The 17,100-nt window shown below is 33.3% G+C and overlaps 2 protein-coding genes across 2 annotated transcripts; both read left to right on the top strand.

Annotated features, from left to right (window-relative positions):
• Positions 1-8,617: 8,617 nt before the first annotated feature.
• LOC107959462 (G-type lectin S-receptor-like serine/threonine-protein kinase LECRK3) lies at positions 8,618-11,281 on the top strand. The gene has a single exon (XM_016895527.2). The coding sequence runs from the start codon at positions 8,741-8,743 to the stop codon at positions 11,093-11,095; it is 2,355 nt and encodes a 784-aa protein (XP_016751016.2). The 5' UTR covers positions 8,618-8,740; the 3' UTR covers positions 11,096-11,281.
• A 3,816-nt stretch (positions 11,282-15,097) lies between these two features.
• On the top strand, positions 15,098-16,820 carry LOC107959463 (G-type lectin S-receptor-like serine/threonine-protein kinase LECRK4). The gene is made up of 2 exons (XM_041090692.1): positions 15,098-16,651; positions 16,788-16,820. Exons 1-2 carry the CDS (start codon positions 15,098-15,100, stop codon positions 16,818-16,820), a joined length of 1,587 nt encoding a protein of 528 aa, XP_040946626.1.
• The last annotated feature ends 280 nt before the right edge of the window (positions 16,821-17,100 follow it).

Here is a 17,100-nt window from a genome sequence, read left to right as displayed (position 1 = left end):
TCGGTCACTTGGAAGCTCAAATTCAAGGTATGTTTTGTTTGGTTTTTGATAATTTTTATGTTTTTGAGATCTTTGCTTTGTGTTCTTCAAAACTCATGTCTTAATTTTATGAATTGTGGATAATTTTGAAATGTGCCATTGATGAATGCTTGAGTTTTATGATGCTAGTAGGTGAAATATGAAATATATTTGTTAGATTAATATGTATTGTTTTGAATTTTTGATGAAATTGAGTAATTAGGGTTAAATTGTGAAAATAAATTTTTGAAGGGACTAAAATGCTAAATAAATGAAAATACGGAATTATATGGACACTAGGAATATTCGGCCATTAGGAGTGTAGTTAAATTTTGTGCATTTTGTGTTTTGAGCAAAAAGGATTAAATTGTAAAAAGTGTGAAATATTAGGGGCAAAATTTTAATTTTCCCATTCATGTATTTTTAGGCTAAATTGAATAGAATGGTGTTTAAATAAGCTTAATTTAAATATGTTTATATCAAGAATTAAAGAAATCGGATTTGGATTGGGGAAAGACAAAAGTGGTCGAGTAGCCGATTTATCAGTCGACGATATCCGAGGTAAGTCTATAAGCATATAAATGTCGTTAAATTAGATAATATATATATGTTACATGTTGGATGGAATTTTTATGAATATATTTGTGTATGGCCGAATGTATATTGAGCAAAGGAGCAATATTCTAGTTCGATTCGATCGAGATACGTTGTCTGAAAGTCCCGTACGAACCCTAGGAATAGATAGGATACATTTGCCATGACATAGGATTTACGATATGTGTTATCGTGTAAGACCACGTCTGGGACATTGGCATCGATTTGTGTTTACATGTAAGACCCTGTCTGGGACAGTGGCATCGATATATGATTACATGTAAGACCACGTTTAGAACGTTAGCATTGTACGAGTTTCCGATTATCCGCGTATCCTTTTTAATTCCGAATGGTTCAACGGGCAATGTAAAGTAAAGACTGAATGTGAAATTAAATTATGGGTTCAGGTATGTGTTAGTTATCTATTTATATGGAAATAAGGCAAGTGGTTATTTGAATTGATGAAAGTTCTTATTTTGACTATGAACTATGTGCTAACTTGCTTGAACATATATGTGATTTAGCCTATTGATGTATTAGTAATAACGAAAGTGAATATATATATATATATAAAAGTATATGATTGATTATGTTCGGCCATAAGGTATAGGTATATGATGTTCAAATGTGATTTGGTAGTAAATGATAATTTAAATTTGATATATGCATATTCGGCCTTTATAATAAAATGTTAATATGTAATTGTCGATAATTATAATTTTTGCTTATGACTTATTAAGCTTAAATAGCTTACTCTGTGTGTGTTATTATTTACCTTTGTTTTATAGATTTTGGAGTCACGTTACGAGCTCGGGGATCGTCAGCAAGAATTATCACACTATCGACAATTTTCTTCGGTATTTTACTAAGTTAATTTTGTGTATATGGCATGTATAGCATAGATGGAATGTTGATTTTGGATTTAGTACTTGTAAATGTAATTAATAGCCATGGGAAAATGGCTTATCTTCTTTTGATCGAGTTTGGTGTCTATGCATATGGTCTTAATGGTCATTGAACTGGAGTTTATAATTATGCATATTTGATTATGGTATAAGCTTGTGATACGAAATTAAACGTGATTTATATATAGTTTGAACATATTAAATTTGATTAAGTGATTAGTATATGTATAATAGTTATGCATTGGATGATGGATTCATTTGGTTATGAGTTGAACTAAATTACCGAATGTATATATATATAAATATATATATATAAATATATATATATATATACATATTTTGATGTTTAAATGCTGCCCAATTTGTTGTATATACGCTGTCCAATTTTGGTGTAAAAATGTTGCTCAAATTGTTGTATATATGCTTCCTAAATTGTTGTATTTATGCTGTCCAAATTTTGGTGTGAAAATGTTGTCTAATTTGGTATATAAATGCTATCCAAATTGATGTATAAAAGCTGTCCAAACAGGGTAGATTACCTATGTTGTAATATGTAGTACAGTTAGAAAATTGAAATGAAATAAATGTTTGGATATATGCTTGATTTATGATATTAAGATTTGATTAGGTAAATGATAATGACATAGTTGAATTTTTGAAACATGGTTAGTAAATAAAATTTGATTAATGATGCATGTTTGATTTTAATTGGTTATGTGATTAAATATATATATAGAATGAAATTTCGTGGTTGAGTTAGTATAATTTATGGCAAAAAAAACATTCTGAGTTGGGTTTTTGATCGGTAATGCCTCGTAACTCAAATCCGGCGACGGACACGGGTCGGGGTGTTACAAGTGATGGAAGGTAGTGACCAATTCTTTTTTTCGTTTTCTTTCTCTGTTTTAGATTTATTTTAAAATAGCATAAGAAATAAGGAGAAAAGGGAAAAGGGAGAGTTACCTTTGCCTTCGGATCCGCTCAAAAGAGGCTAAAAGCCTAACGTGGTGCGTCTCCGACCACCATTCACGGTGGAACTACAGCGGAGGCGTGTTGAAATGGCGCTGGTTAAGGCGGGGTTCAAAAACCCTAGCAGAGGAGTGGGGTTGTTTTGTTTTTTTGTTTTTTAAATGGCAGAATGTTTTAATATATATATATATATATATTTGTTGTTTTATAATGAGCATAAAACAGCGCCATTTGAAGCCCATTTCAATGGCTTCAAAACGGCACCGTGTTGAGCCATACCCGATGACCCGATCCAGATGTGGCTAGATCTGCGTGTTTTGGTATAGGAAGGAATATTTGCGCGCCAAGTCCTTCTGCTTTTGTACAATAATATTTTCATAATTCCATTTCGTATATGTATATACAGTTTATATTGAGTTATTTTATCATACATATGTATATACATCGAAATTATATATATATATTTTACCTATTTTCTATGTATAAATATGTACTTTATTTCTTTTAAATATTCTATTTTATTTTACTTGTTTTAACTATTACATATATTATTATATATACTATTCATATTAAGTCTTTCATTTCACTTGTATTACTTATTTAAATCAATATGCATTATTTTATATACTACTTATTTGATTTTCTTCTTATGCAACATTTAATTTAAAATTCATGTGTATATTATCTTTTTTTAAATTCTATTTTTGATATTTCAAGTTTTCATGTATATTATTTATTTTAATTCCTTTTTATATACATGCAATTTATTATTTATACATTGATGATTTCAAATGTTTTATCTTTCATGCTATTTATTATTATTATTTTGTTTGGTGTTTCTTTAATTAACTTTCAGTTCATTTAGCTTTCTAATGTTGATATTAGTATTTGCGTAATATGTAATATGAAATTACGGTACTCATGTGTTTTGTATTGCTTACTTGTACTTATTGGTTGTTTGTCATTCATTAGCGTACATTTTAGCTTGTGAATTATCACTTCGTGTTACACGTTATCGTTCATTCGCATTTTATTTCGTTTAAAAGGTTGCATTTGTTTTAAATATTGAAATCGTTTTATCTGTAAGTTTTCAAAATACTCGGTATCCAAGATTTTCGAGAAGGTTGTGCCCTAACTTACTAGGCTTCAATTTTCCTGTTGAATTTAAGTAACCGAGTATCCTTTTTTCAATTCAAACGTAAAAATTTCAAATCAAAGCTTATCTCGGGAATTCAAAACGTTGTGTCCTAACTCATTGGATATGACCTTTTGATATCTCGAGACGATGTTTTTAATAAAAGCAAACTTATATATCGTTTTTGGAACTTCGAGGAATTGTGCCCTAACTTACGGGGTTTCGATTTCCTCATTGAATCAAGGTTGTCAAACATTTGTGGTTTTCAAATACACAAAGGTTCAATAAAGGTCTTTTTTAAAGGTTAGCTTATGCTCGGGAATTCAAATGTTGCATCCTAACTTACGGGATATGACATTTTGTTGCCTCGGAGGAGAAGACCTTTCTACATATGTTCAAATTTATACAAATATTGTTTAAAAACATGTCATTAATAAAAGGGGATCGTTTTTTAATCTTTTCAAATTTTCAACATTCGACTATAAGACATTAATAATCAATTAGGTACCAATTTTGGGCGTTACGAGGGTGATAACCCTTCCTCGTGCGTAACTGACTCCCGAACCCATTTTTTTTTACTAAAAATCGTAGACCAAAGTCGTTTTCAAGGTGATCCGGTCACACTTCAATAAAAGATCGATGGCGACTCCAATTTTCATTTTTTAAGTCGACATTATTTTTTGTTTTCAAAAAGTGGTTCCAACAAGAATTATTCCTAATAAGATATTGGCTACAATTGAAAAGGTCTTATCAATAAAAGAGTTATAACCTTGAATAATGCCAAATCGAAATTTTTTGAGAAATGTGGATCATCAGCTATTGTTTCAACAAGTTGAAGTTTAAAAACATATTGTCGAAACCCTTTTTTTTTAAATTGGCTTTTATTTTGAAAACAAAAATGAGAGTCGCCACTAGAGCTGCTCATGGGCCGGGCGGCCCGGCCCGGCCCGACGGCCCGCCCGAAATATGGGAGGGTTTGGGTAAAAATATAGGCCCGAAATATGGGCTTGGGCAAAAAAACGAGGCCCGATTAAAAACGGGCCGGGCCTCGGGCACCACTTTTTTGGCCTGGGCCCAGCCCGGCCCGAATTTAATAATAAATATTTTATTTTTTTAATTTTAAAATACTTTTAAAATACTTTTTAAAATTTTTTTAATTTTAAAATATTTTTAAAATACTTTGTAAAATTTTTTTAATTTAAAAATATTTTTAAAATAAATTTTTTTAATTTTTAAAATAATTTTTTGGCATTTATTTAAAAAACGGGTCGGGCCGGGCCGGGCCCGGGCTTATGAATTTTTTCCCGGGTCGGGCCTGGACAAAATTCTAGGCCCATATTTCGGGCCGGGCCCGGGCCTAGGACCCGGGCCGAAATTTTTTATGGGCCCGGCCCGAACCCGGCCCGGCCCGGCCCATGAGCACCTCTAGTCGCCACCAATCTTTTTTTATGAGGTGTGACCGGATCACCTCATAATTTGATCATTTTAATAAAAAGTTTAAATTACTAAAAACAATGATTTTTAGTCTCACAAAAACTAGGAAATGGGTTTGGAAGTAGATTACGCACGAGGAAGGATTAGTACCCTCATGACGCCCAAAATTGATACCTAATTGATTAATTGGCATCTTAATGTCAAAAGTTGAAAATTCAAAAATTTAAATATGATCCCTCTTTGCATGTTTTTTAATTTAAATCATTTAGTTAAATTAAAACTTATATAAGAAGCCTTCTTATTTTGAGATAACGAAAAAGGTCATGTCCCGTAAGTTAGGTCACGATATCTCGAATTCTCGAAAATAAAATTGCTCCCTATTCAATTATTGTTTAAATCTCATGTCTTTTTAGTTTTAAAAAGGATGTTCAGTTATTTATGTTCAAAGAGAAAATCAAACCCCGTAAGTTAGGGCTGATTTCTTGAATCTCTAAATAAGAACGTTGCTTTGGTTTTGAAATTCTCCTTTTTATGGATCGAATAAAAAAATTAGTATGACGTTAAAAGTGATATATATTTAGTTTATTCGGGTACAATATAAAATGGGCAAATATGTCTAGACACAGTGCAAAATATAGTGATAAAATAATAATATAAAATAACTATACGGGTAGAATATTAAAATGATAAATAATAATTAAATAAAGAATACTATAATAAAAATGATGCAATTATAATAATAGTAGTAGTATTAATGATTATATCATAATAATAAAATAAATAATGTAATACAAAATAATATAAAAGAATAAAAATGCTTGATAGCGAATGTAAATGTAAATAATGCAAGAACAATAAAAGAAATGATGAAATAGCAAAAATAAGATAAAAAAATAATAGCAACAATAATAATAATTAAGCAGAAAATGTACAAATAAAAATATAAATAACCTTATTTTAAAAAAATAAATAAGTAATAATAAATAAACAAATACATAAATTAAAAAAAATTGTAAAAGGATAAAGTTAAATGACTAAAGGACTAAATCGAAATTTGAATGAAATTAAGGGGACACATTGTAAAAGTAAATAAATAGACTAATAAGGATTAAAATGTAACGACAAAAATAATAGGGGCTAAATGGGTAATTATCCCAAAGCCTGACACGCGTCATTCCCTAGAGAGTCAACAAACTGAGGACTAAGCCGAAACAAGCAAAAAAAAAGTATAATTTCTAAAAGAAAAATAATGGGATTAGGACCAGATTGAAAATAATGAAAAAACGAAAGGACTGTGGAGGCAATTAGACCCCCCATTAAAAAACATGCTGACCCTTGCTAGGTTTGGCCTAAAACGACGTCATTTTGGGGCATTCTGGACTCCTCCAAAACGGCGTCGTTTAGCATCAGCTATATAAGTTAAAAATATATATTTTTTAAAATCATTTAAAACCATTTAAATAAAAAAAACACTTTCTTTTCTCTGTTTTCTCTCTAGGCACAGCTCATAATCTAGCCATGGGGCCGGTCGACAGAAAAACCACCAAAAACACCCCTTTTTGATCGTTTTGGAGCCCTGAGCCTAAATTTGGTATCGGTTTTTTCAAAAAAAAACCACCAAATCACAGAAATCTCGAAGAAAACCTTTCAGTTTCTCAAAATTTTTTAAAAAAACTTCTCGTCAGAGCCACCTTTCATCGGAGGTGGTGAGCTCGTCTACCCACGGTGGCAAAGCCCGAAGCGCCCGATGAGTGTTTCGAAACCCTTCTCTTTTTTTATTTTGTGTTTTCTAAAATATATAAAGATTCGAGAAAAAAAAGAAAGAAAAATAAATCACCTTCAGATTTTGATATTTTGTTGGTTTTTTTATTGTTTTTTTTTCTTTTGTATTTTTTCTGTTTGATTTCTATATATATATATAAACCCCCTTTAATACAATTTTTTTTCTGGCTTTTATAGCCAATTTATAATATTATTTTTCTATTTTTCTACTGTTTCATACTGCTATTTGCTGTCTTTTTTTCCTTTTTCTTACGGGCGGTGGTTGAGGATTACGGTGGCAGAGCAGTTGATGGTGGTAGGCGCTAGGGTGCGGTGACAGCTCTAGGCTAGAGTTTCTGTTTAGTCTTTTGAAGATTGAGTGTTGTGGGTTTTAAAGGTTTTTTTTTTTATTTGGGCCATTTGGGCTTATAATACATCAAGCCCTATTTGTAAATGAATTTGTTTTTTAATTTGAACTTTATTATTTTTATTTTTAATTTTAGTTTATTTTCTGTTTCGCCCGGGTTAAATTGGCCTGTTACACATATTTTTATTCATCCATTTCCAGGCTAATCTATCCTGACCCGCATCTGTAGATAGAGGCACCATTGCGATAATACGAGTACCAATATTATCAGGAATAAAGCTGCGTAAACGAGACAAATCCCAGTTACCACTAGCCGTCACCACATCACACACACGTAGAGTATCATCATCATCATGTTGCCCAACTCCTTGAAACCAGCCCCTTAACTGTCTAACTTGACAAACCCAAGCATCATTCCGGAAATTTGTCAAATGCCCATCACCTAATGACCAAAACACTTTTTTGATCACATACGACCACACTTTTGTCAAAGATCTCCATATGTAAGAGCAATTGCTTCTAGAAATGGCACTTGGCAACACCCCATGAAGTTTATACTTGCTCCTAACTAATTTCACCCACAAAGCGTTTGTATTGGTTAAAATCTAGAACCCCAATTTCAACAATATTAAAATCTTGTTCTGATCAATCAAGCTCCGGATTCCCAACCCTCCGAATTCAAGCAGTCTGCAACAGTCACTCCATGGGACAAGAGCTGGTCTCCTTCACTCCGGAATCGAGCCCCAAATGATATTACGAACAATCTTTTCAATTTCACGGCAAATAGAAATCAGAATACGAACTGTGCTCATAAAATAATTAGGGATAGCAAGCAGAACTGATTTTGCCAAAGTTATTTTGCCTGCTAAAGAGAGCTTCCTAACTTTCCACCCATTCAACTTATTCCGAACATTACTCACTATAAAATCAAATGAACTCGTTGTGACTCTTTTACGCAATAAAAGCATACCAAGATAATTACCCAACTCCTCAATTCGCACCATACCAACATCATTGCAAATCATATATGCTAATAAGCAAGTGTATTAGGAAAAAAAAATATATCTGAGATTTCTTTTTATTCACCTTTTCACTAGAAAAATGGCAAAATAAACTGAGAATTTTCACAAAAGAAGAGAAGATCGTCTGCAAAAAGATAAATGAGTTAGAGCAGGAACCCTTCTTGAAAGAAATAATGGAGACCATCTTCCATGTTTGACTGCTTCATCGATAAGACATAAAAATATGTTGAAGGTTGAAATTGAAAATTTGTAATTGGACTGAAGTACCATGGCTAGATTTTCCTCTCAAATTAAATATATCAGCTCATGAGTGGACTAAAGTAGCCAATCGATGATTGGTCCCCTTTGGAAATCTACGCGTATGAGTCATGACCTACTTCTCTAGGACGAAACTGTATAGTGATAAGTATCCTATCAAAAAAGTAAGATGGAAAATTCATTCAAAGTATTGACTCTCAAAACTCATTAAACCATATATATGTATAACGATATGCTCTGTAATCTATAGGGATATTGTACCTTTTAGGCCTCAGCCATGGTCGCCATTTCATTTCTTTTCCTTGTGTGTTCCTTTTCCTTTCATTTGCATGCAGTAGCTCAACCAAGGAACTCCACTATACGTTTGGGCTCATCTTTGACACCCACGACCACCGGCAAATCCGCATGGCTATCCCCTTCTGGTCTCTATGGCTTTGGGTTTTATCCCCAAGGTAAGGGCTATGGTGTTGGGGTTTTCCTTGCTGGAGTTCCTCAAAGGACAGTAGTTTGGACTGCCAACCGAGATGATCCTCCTGTTCCAAGCACTGCTAGTTTGGTTCTTACAACCGATGGAAGGCTCATTCTTCAGTCACCGCCAAGACTAGACGTATACATCGTCACCGATGCTTCTCAGAAAATTGCTGCAGCTTCGATGCTTGATACTGGCAATTTCGTTGTATACAACTCTGACGAGGACAAGATCTGGCAGAGCTTCCAATATCCAACCACTAGCATTCTACAAGGACAGCCTCTCTCAGCTGGGAAGGAGCTGGTCTCTAGTGTCTCGGAAACTGACCAGTCAACTGGTATATTTCGTCTTAAGATGCAGCATGATGGAAACTTGGTACAGTACCCTGTGGACACTCCTGACACAGCACCTTATTCTTATTGGTCATCCTTTACAGATGGTAAGGGAGATAACGTGAGCCTGAATCTCGACAATGATGGTCATTTGTACATGCTCAATTCAACAGGCTTCAACATAAAGGATCTAACCACAGGAGGGTATGATGATACAAATAGAACAATTTATCTGATGAAAATTGATTCCGATGGCATCTTTCGACTCTATTCTTATAGACTCGATCGGAACGGCAATCGATCAGTTATATGGTCATCTACGTCAGACAAGTGTGCACCCAAGGGTCTATGTGGGCTTAATGGTTATTGCGTTGATGTAGATAGAGAAGCTAATTGTATATGTCTTCCAGGATTTGCTCCAGTTATAGAAGGAAATTTCACTGCTGGCTGCGAGAGGAATTTCTCCAGCGACAGCTGTAAAAACGATGATGGGAAAATCCAGTATACCATTCAGGCAGCTGAAAACACTGTATGGGAAGATACTGGATATTCTGAGGTGACTTCAACAACCAGAGAAGAATGTGAGACAGCATGCTATGAGGATTGCAACTGTGAGGCTGCCATGTTTAATGATGGAAACTGCACGAAGCAAAGGCTTCCTTTGAGATATGGGAGAAGGGATCTTAGCAATTCAAACATCGCTTTGATCAAGGTAGGTATATATTCATCCATTAATGAACCAAGAAAACATGCTGATGAACCTAAAGATGGGAATGGGAAAGTTTTAATCATTGGGCTTTCACTGATTGGTTTTGCAATCATGGTGTTGGTAATTTCTGGGGCTTTGATCCTTAGGAGTCGTGTTTTAAGATACAAAAGGTTTTCTACAGACAGCAACATAAGATTGTGCGAGAAAGTTGCTCCTATTTCGTTTAGTTTTGCAGGAATCGTGGCGATGACTGATAATTTCCAGGAAGAAATCGGGAAAGGAGCATTTGGGACCGTTTTCAAAGGGACGGTAATGTTGAATGGTTTAACAAAATTTGTGGCAGTGAAGAGATTGGACAACATATCAGAGCAAGGCGAACGAGAGTTCCAAAACGAGATGCAAATCATTGGGAGAACTCATCATCGAAACTTAGTTCGTCTACTAGGATACTGCCATGATGGAGCCAATAGGCTCTTGATATACGAGTACATGATCAATGGATCACTTTCCGATGTACTCTTTACACCCGAAAGACGACCTTGTTGGATCGATAGGGTGGAAATCGCTCGCGACGTAGCTCGAGGTCTCCTCTATCTTCATGAAGAATGCGAGACTCAAATAATCCATTGTGACATCAAGTCTCAGAACATACTAATGGACGAAAACGGTCAAGCGAAAATATCCGATTTCGGATTGGCCAAGTTGCTAAAGCCAGACCAAACCAAGACCTTCACTGGGATCAGAGGAACAAGGGGGTACGTTGCACCAGAGTGGCACAGGAAACTACCGGTGACAGTGAAAGCAGATGTTTACAGCTTCGGGATCGTATTATTGGAGATCATATGTTGTCGACGGAGTGTAAATTGGAGCCTCAAGGAAAAAGAAGCTATCCTTGAAGAATGGGTCTACGATTGTTACCAAGCCGGTGAGGTAGGGAAGATAGTAGGGGAAGATGAGGAGGTGGATATAAAACAACTTGAAAGGATGGTGATTGTAGGACTGTGGTGCATCCTGGATGAACCAACACTGCGCCCTTCCATGAAGAAGGTACTGTTGATGTTGGAAGGGACAGTTGAGATCCCCGTACCTCCCTACCCAACTTTATTTTTCAGTTCTATTTAGTTGTGTCATGTATTTTAGATATTATATTTGCTTCACTGTTTCCTCTTTATTTTTTATTTCCTGAAATTGATGATTTCTTGTGCACTATCATCTCCAATAAATCAAGCTTGTAATATTAATGAACCCCCAACGATTTGGTCCTTACTGCTACTGATTGTAATAATAAAACGACTCATTGCCGGATTATATGAACTTTCACCATTAGAGGCACAAGCAAAGGAGTACAAGATGGATGTGTTCCCACTTTTTAAGCTCCCTTGTATGCAAGGACTTTTCAGAAGAATGTTTCTTTCAGGGGTGCGTTAAACAGAGATTAAATTGTGATGTTAGTCCCTTTACTTTGTGAAAGTTGTGTATTTAGTCTCTATACTTTAATTTGATCAATTTTAGTTCCTATACCTTTCAAATTTTAAGACTTCAATCCTCACCAAACAATTATTGTTAATTCATTAAGTTAAAATTTTCTATTTTCAAAATCTGATGTGCCGAACATATTATCATATGTGTAATTCCATGTTAGCTTGGTATTTCCATATAATACTCACTACGAATCCAAGTAACGGATTAATGACAATCATTCAAAATTCGAACAATATAGAAATTAAGTTGAAATGATCTGATTGGATAATATAGATAAAATCTGCAATAGCATGCAAAGTATAGAACTAGTAATTTAGTTTAATAAAATGAATTTAACTAATAGTATTTGGGTTAGGACTAAAATTCTAAAATTTGAAAAGTATAGTGACTAAAATTGATCAAATTTAAATACAAAAACTAAATTCATAAATTTCACAAAGTACAGGGACTAAGAGCAAAATTTAACCTTAAACAAACACAAGTGGTTCCAGAATATTGACAAAAGTTGAGCATGAGAAGAAAGACAAACTGATAATGTGACCAAAAGTAAACCACTTATATTTTCTCAAAAGGAAAATCCCACATTTATTAGCTTCCATAGGTTTGACGAGTTGACCAAGACTTGATAATGAAGTCTTGGAGACCCCTCCACAATTGATTCCTGGCACAATGGCGAAAGATGTGGAAATCGATGATAGAATACTCACTTTAACAAAGTGAGAGGATTTGAGTAAAAATATAGGCTTGAAAAATGGGTTTGGGTAAAAAAACGAAGACCGTTATCTGAACAAGGCAGGCTTTGGGTAAGCTTTTTTTGTATCGGGCCCTGTCCGACGCAAATTTGCCAAAAAAAAAATTGTTGCTTTTTGCTATTATTTTCACTATTTTTGTTGATGTTTTGTCACTATTTTGGTGTCGTTTCGCTATTACATTGTTACTATTTTGTTGTTATTTTTGAATATTGTATAACTCTTGTTTTATTGTTAATTTTGCCACCACTTTAGAGGTATTTGTTTGCTAAGTTACACCTATCTTAGTGTTATTTAAGTATAAATAATTTTTAAATTTATTTTCAATTTATCGGAAAACATTTATTTTAATGTTTTTAGTTTATTTGATATATTATATTTTTAAATTCGCTTTTATATAAAAATAATAATATAAAAAATTTAGTACAAGTGGGCCGGGTCAGACTCAAGTTTTGGTATTTTTATCTAGGTTAAGCTTAGGCAAAATTTTAAGCCCATTTTTCAGATTGGACTCGAGCCTAGAAAATAGGCTTAAAATTCTATTGAGACTCGGCCCAAATTCAACCCAACCCATGATAACCTCTAATTCGAAATAAGAGTTATTAGTATCGGTGGTTGTGGGCGAAGGTAGTGCCCAGTGCTCAACAAAATTAGTGAGAGCTAAGGAACAAGACTAAATGTATAATAAATAAATTATTATTTATAAAATAAAAAGGGAAAAGTTTGAAATATTCTTTGTAGATTTTAAAAAAAATTAATAAATAAAATTTGAAAAATGAATATTCATTTATTTATATTTTTATATGTATTTTTTTTTACCGAAATATGAGATGACATCTATTTAATGAGATGGGATCTGGTGAGATCCAATTCAATGTAAAAGCTTACATTAAGTTTCACAAAAGCAATACAGTATAACCTTGAATGATACCAAATTAAATTTTTCGAGAAATGTGAGTGACTGAAAATCGAGTATAATTATATTTAAGGGTGTTCAAATGGTTAATCGAACTAAATTAGTATTAATCGAATTAACTAAAAATTTTAATTCTTTAACCATTAATCGAACTAAATTATTTTCTAAAAAAATTAATCGAACCGAAATATTTTAGTTTTAACCGAAATTTATATGTTTTGTTTTTTTTTATTAAAATAAGTATAAAAGATATAAAAAATTGATAATGTTTATTTGATCGAATTAACCGAATTAGTAATAGCCTAATACATATAATACATAATATTATTTATTAATTTCGGTTAATTCGATTAATTACCAGTTAATTACCTGATTTCGAACCGAATTAACAGTTAAATGAATTTTCAAAAAACTTTTAATTGAACTCCAACCGAACTAGATCAATTAACCGATAGATTAATCGAATTACATCAGTTTAATTAATAAATTTAATTTTAATCAAAATTTGAATACCTCTAATCACACCATCACGATCCCATAACTATATCTGAGATTTCTTTTTATTCACCTTTTGACTAGAAAAATGGCAAAATAAACTGAGACCATCTTCCGTGTTTGACTGCTTCATCGATAAGATGTAAAAATATGTTGAAGGTTGAAATTGAAAATTTGTAATTGGACTGAAGTACCATGGCTAGATTTTCCTCTCAAATTATAAATATCAGCTCATGAGTGGACTGAAGTAGCCAATCGATGATTGGTCCCCTTTGGAAATCTACGCATATGAGTCATGACCAACTTCTCTAGGACGAAACTGCATAGTGAGGATTTTTTACAAAAATAATACAAAACAATTAATAAAAATATTAAAATAATACAAACATTTTATTATGTACCAAAATAGTACAAACAGGAGTGGAGGGACTGCTACAGGTGGCACCGCCCCTTTATATTAATTTAGTGTGTTTTTTTATAAATTTAGTAAAAAAACTCTTATTTTGGTCATTTGTTCATATTTTTCTTATTTTTGAATTTTATTATTTTATATTATTTTAGTACATAATGTTTGAAATGTATTATTTTAGTGTGTGTTTTTATATAAATTTAGTGAAAAACCCTTATTTTGGCCCTTTGTTCGTATTTTTCTCTCTTTTTTTTCAGTTTTTATTACTTTCAGTAAATATACTATTTTCATTTTTTATGTCTTTTCGTATTTTATTTTTGTTGTTATTATTATAATGTGATTGGTTTTAAATTTACTTTTTGTCTTATGTACATTCTATGTTTTATTATTTATGTTATGTACATTCTATGTTTTATTATTTAATTTAATTTATTTGTTAAGTGTGTTTTATGTTGATTAGATATATTTTTTATGAAATTTATTTAGCATGTTGTAATGAGATTTTTTTACAAAAATAGTATTAAAAATAAAATACCGAAAAAATATGTTTATGAAAAAATAAAATACGAAAAGAAATAAAAAATGAAAATAGTATATTTACTGAAAGTAATAAAATCTAAAAAAAAAAAGAGAAAAATACGAACAAAAGGACAAAATAAGGGTTTCACTAAATTTATATAAAAAACACTAAAATAATACATTTCAAATATTATGTACTAAAATAATATAAAATAAAATAATCTGAAAATAAAAAAAATACGAACAGATAACTAAAATAAAGGTTTTTTACTAAATTTATAAAAAAACACACTAAATTAATATAAGGGGGCGGTGCTAGCAGTCCCTCTACTCCTGTTTGTATCATTTTGGTACATAATAAAATACTTGTATTATTTTGATTTTTTTTTTATTTTTTTGTATTATTTTTGTAAAAAACCGTGATAACTATCCTATCAAAAAAGTAAGATGGGAAATTTCATTCAATGTATTAACAATCAAACCTTGTTAAACCATATATATAAAACGATATGCCCTGTAATCTAAAGGGATATTATACCATTTAGGCCTCAGCCATGGTCGCCATCTCATTTATTTTCCTTGTGTGCTTCTTTTCCTTTCATTTCCATGCAGTAGCTCAACCATGGAACTCCACTATACGTTTGGGCTCATCTTTGACACCCACTACCACCGGCAAATCCGCATGGCTATCCCCTTCTGGTCTCTATGGCTTTGGGTTTTATCCCCAAAGTAAGGGCTATGGTGTTGGGGTTTTCCTTGCTGGAGTTCCTCAAAGGACAGTGGTTTGGACAGCCAACCGAGATGCTCCTCCTGTTCCAAGCACTGCTAGCTTAGTTCTTACAACCGATGGAAGGCTTATTCTTCAGTCACTGCCAAGACGAGACGTATACATCGTCACAAATGCTTCTCAGAAAATTGCTGCAGCTTCGGTGCTTGATACGGGCAATTTCGTTGTATTCAACTCTGGCGAGGACATTATATGGCAGAGCTTCCAATATCCAACCACTAGCATTCTACAAGGACAGCGTCTCTCAGAAGGGATGGAGCTGTTCTCTAGTGTCTCGGAAACTGACCAGTCAACTGGTATATTTCGTCTTAAGATGCAGCATGATGGAAACTTGGTACAGTACCCTGTGGACACTCCTGACACAGCACCTTATTCTTATTGGTCATCCTTTACAGATGGTAAGGGAGATAACGTGAGCCTGAATCTCGACAATGATGGTCATTTGTACATGCTCAATTCAACAGGCTTCAACATAAAGGATCTAACCACAGGAGGGTATGATGATACAAATAGAACAATTTATCTGATAAAAATTGATTCCGATGGCATCTTTCGACTCTATTCTTACAGATTCGATCGGAACGGCAATCGATCAGTTATATGGTCATCTACGTCAGACAAGTGTGCACCCAAGGGTCTATGTGGGCTTAATGGTTATTGCGTTGATGTAGATAGAGAAGCTAATTGTAGATGTCTTCCAGGATTTGCTCCAGTTATAGAAGGAAATTTCACTGCTGGCTGCGAGAGGAGTTTCTCCAGCGACAGCTGTAAAAACGATGATGGGAAAATCCAGTATACCATTCAGGCAGCTGAAAACACTGTATGGGAAGATACTGGATATTCTGAGGTGACTTCAACAACCAGAGAAGAATGTGAGACAGCATGCTATGAGGATTGCAACTGTGAGGCTGCCATGTTTAATGATGGAAACTGCACGAAGCAAAGGCTTCCTTTGAGATATGGGAGAAGGAACCTTAGCAATTCAAACATCGCTTTGATCAAGGTAGGTATATATTCATCCATTAATGAACCAAGAAAACATGCTGATGAACCTAAAGATGGGAATGGGAAAGTTCATACGGATATTTTAATTATAGGGCTTTCACTGATTGGTTTTGCAATCATGGTGCTAGTAATTTCTGGGGCTTTGATTCTTTGGAGTCGTGTTTTCAGATACAAAAGGTTTTCTACAGACAGCAGCATAAGATTGTGCGAGAACGTTGCTCCTATTTCGTTTAGTTTTGCAGAAATCGAGGCGATGACTGATAATTTCCACGAAGAAATCGGGAAAGGAACATTTGGGACCGTTTTCAAAGGGACGGTAATGTTGAATGGTTTAACAAAAGTTGTGGCAGTGAAGAGATTGGACAACATATCAAACCAAGGCAAACGAGAGTTTCAAAACGAGATGCGAATCATTGGGATAACTCATCATCGAAATTTAGTTCGAATACTAGGATACTGCCATGATGGAGCTAATAGGCTGTTGATATACGAGTACTGTTGCGGAAGCGACGATAATATTAATAACAATATTATCAGAAATATTTAGATAATTATTATGCCAACAATTATACTAAGAAAATTCCCAGTTAAATTGGAGGGGTCACAAATGGTCCCGCTTAAAACCCAACAACTAGACAGAACTCACTTAGATATTTATAGCAATAATAACTAAATAAATATAACCAACATAAAGCTATTAAATATAAGCAAACAAATAAGAAATAAAATACCAGAGATTTAACGAGGTTCGGCCAATTTAGCTTA

This window comes from Gossypium hirsutum, chromosome D04 (assembly GCF_007990345.1).
Source record: "Gossypium hirsutum isolate 1008001.06 chromosome D04, Gossypium_hirsutum_v2.1, whole genome shotgun sequence".
NCBI classification, from domain to species: domain Eukaryota; kingdom Viridiplantae; phylum Streptophyta; class Magnoliopsida; order Malvales; family Malvaceae; genus Gossypium; species Gossypium hirsutum.
The sequence above is the reverse complement of the archived record's forward strand: the minus strand, read 5'-3'. Positions and strand labels throughout refer to the sequence as shown.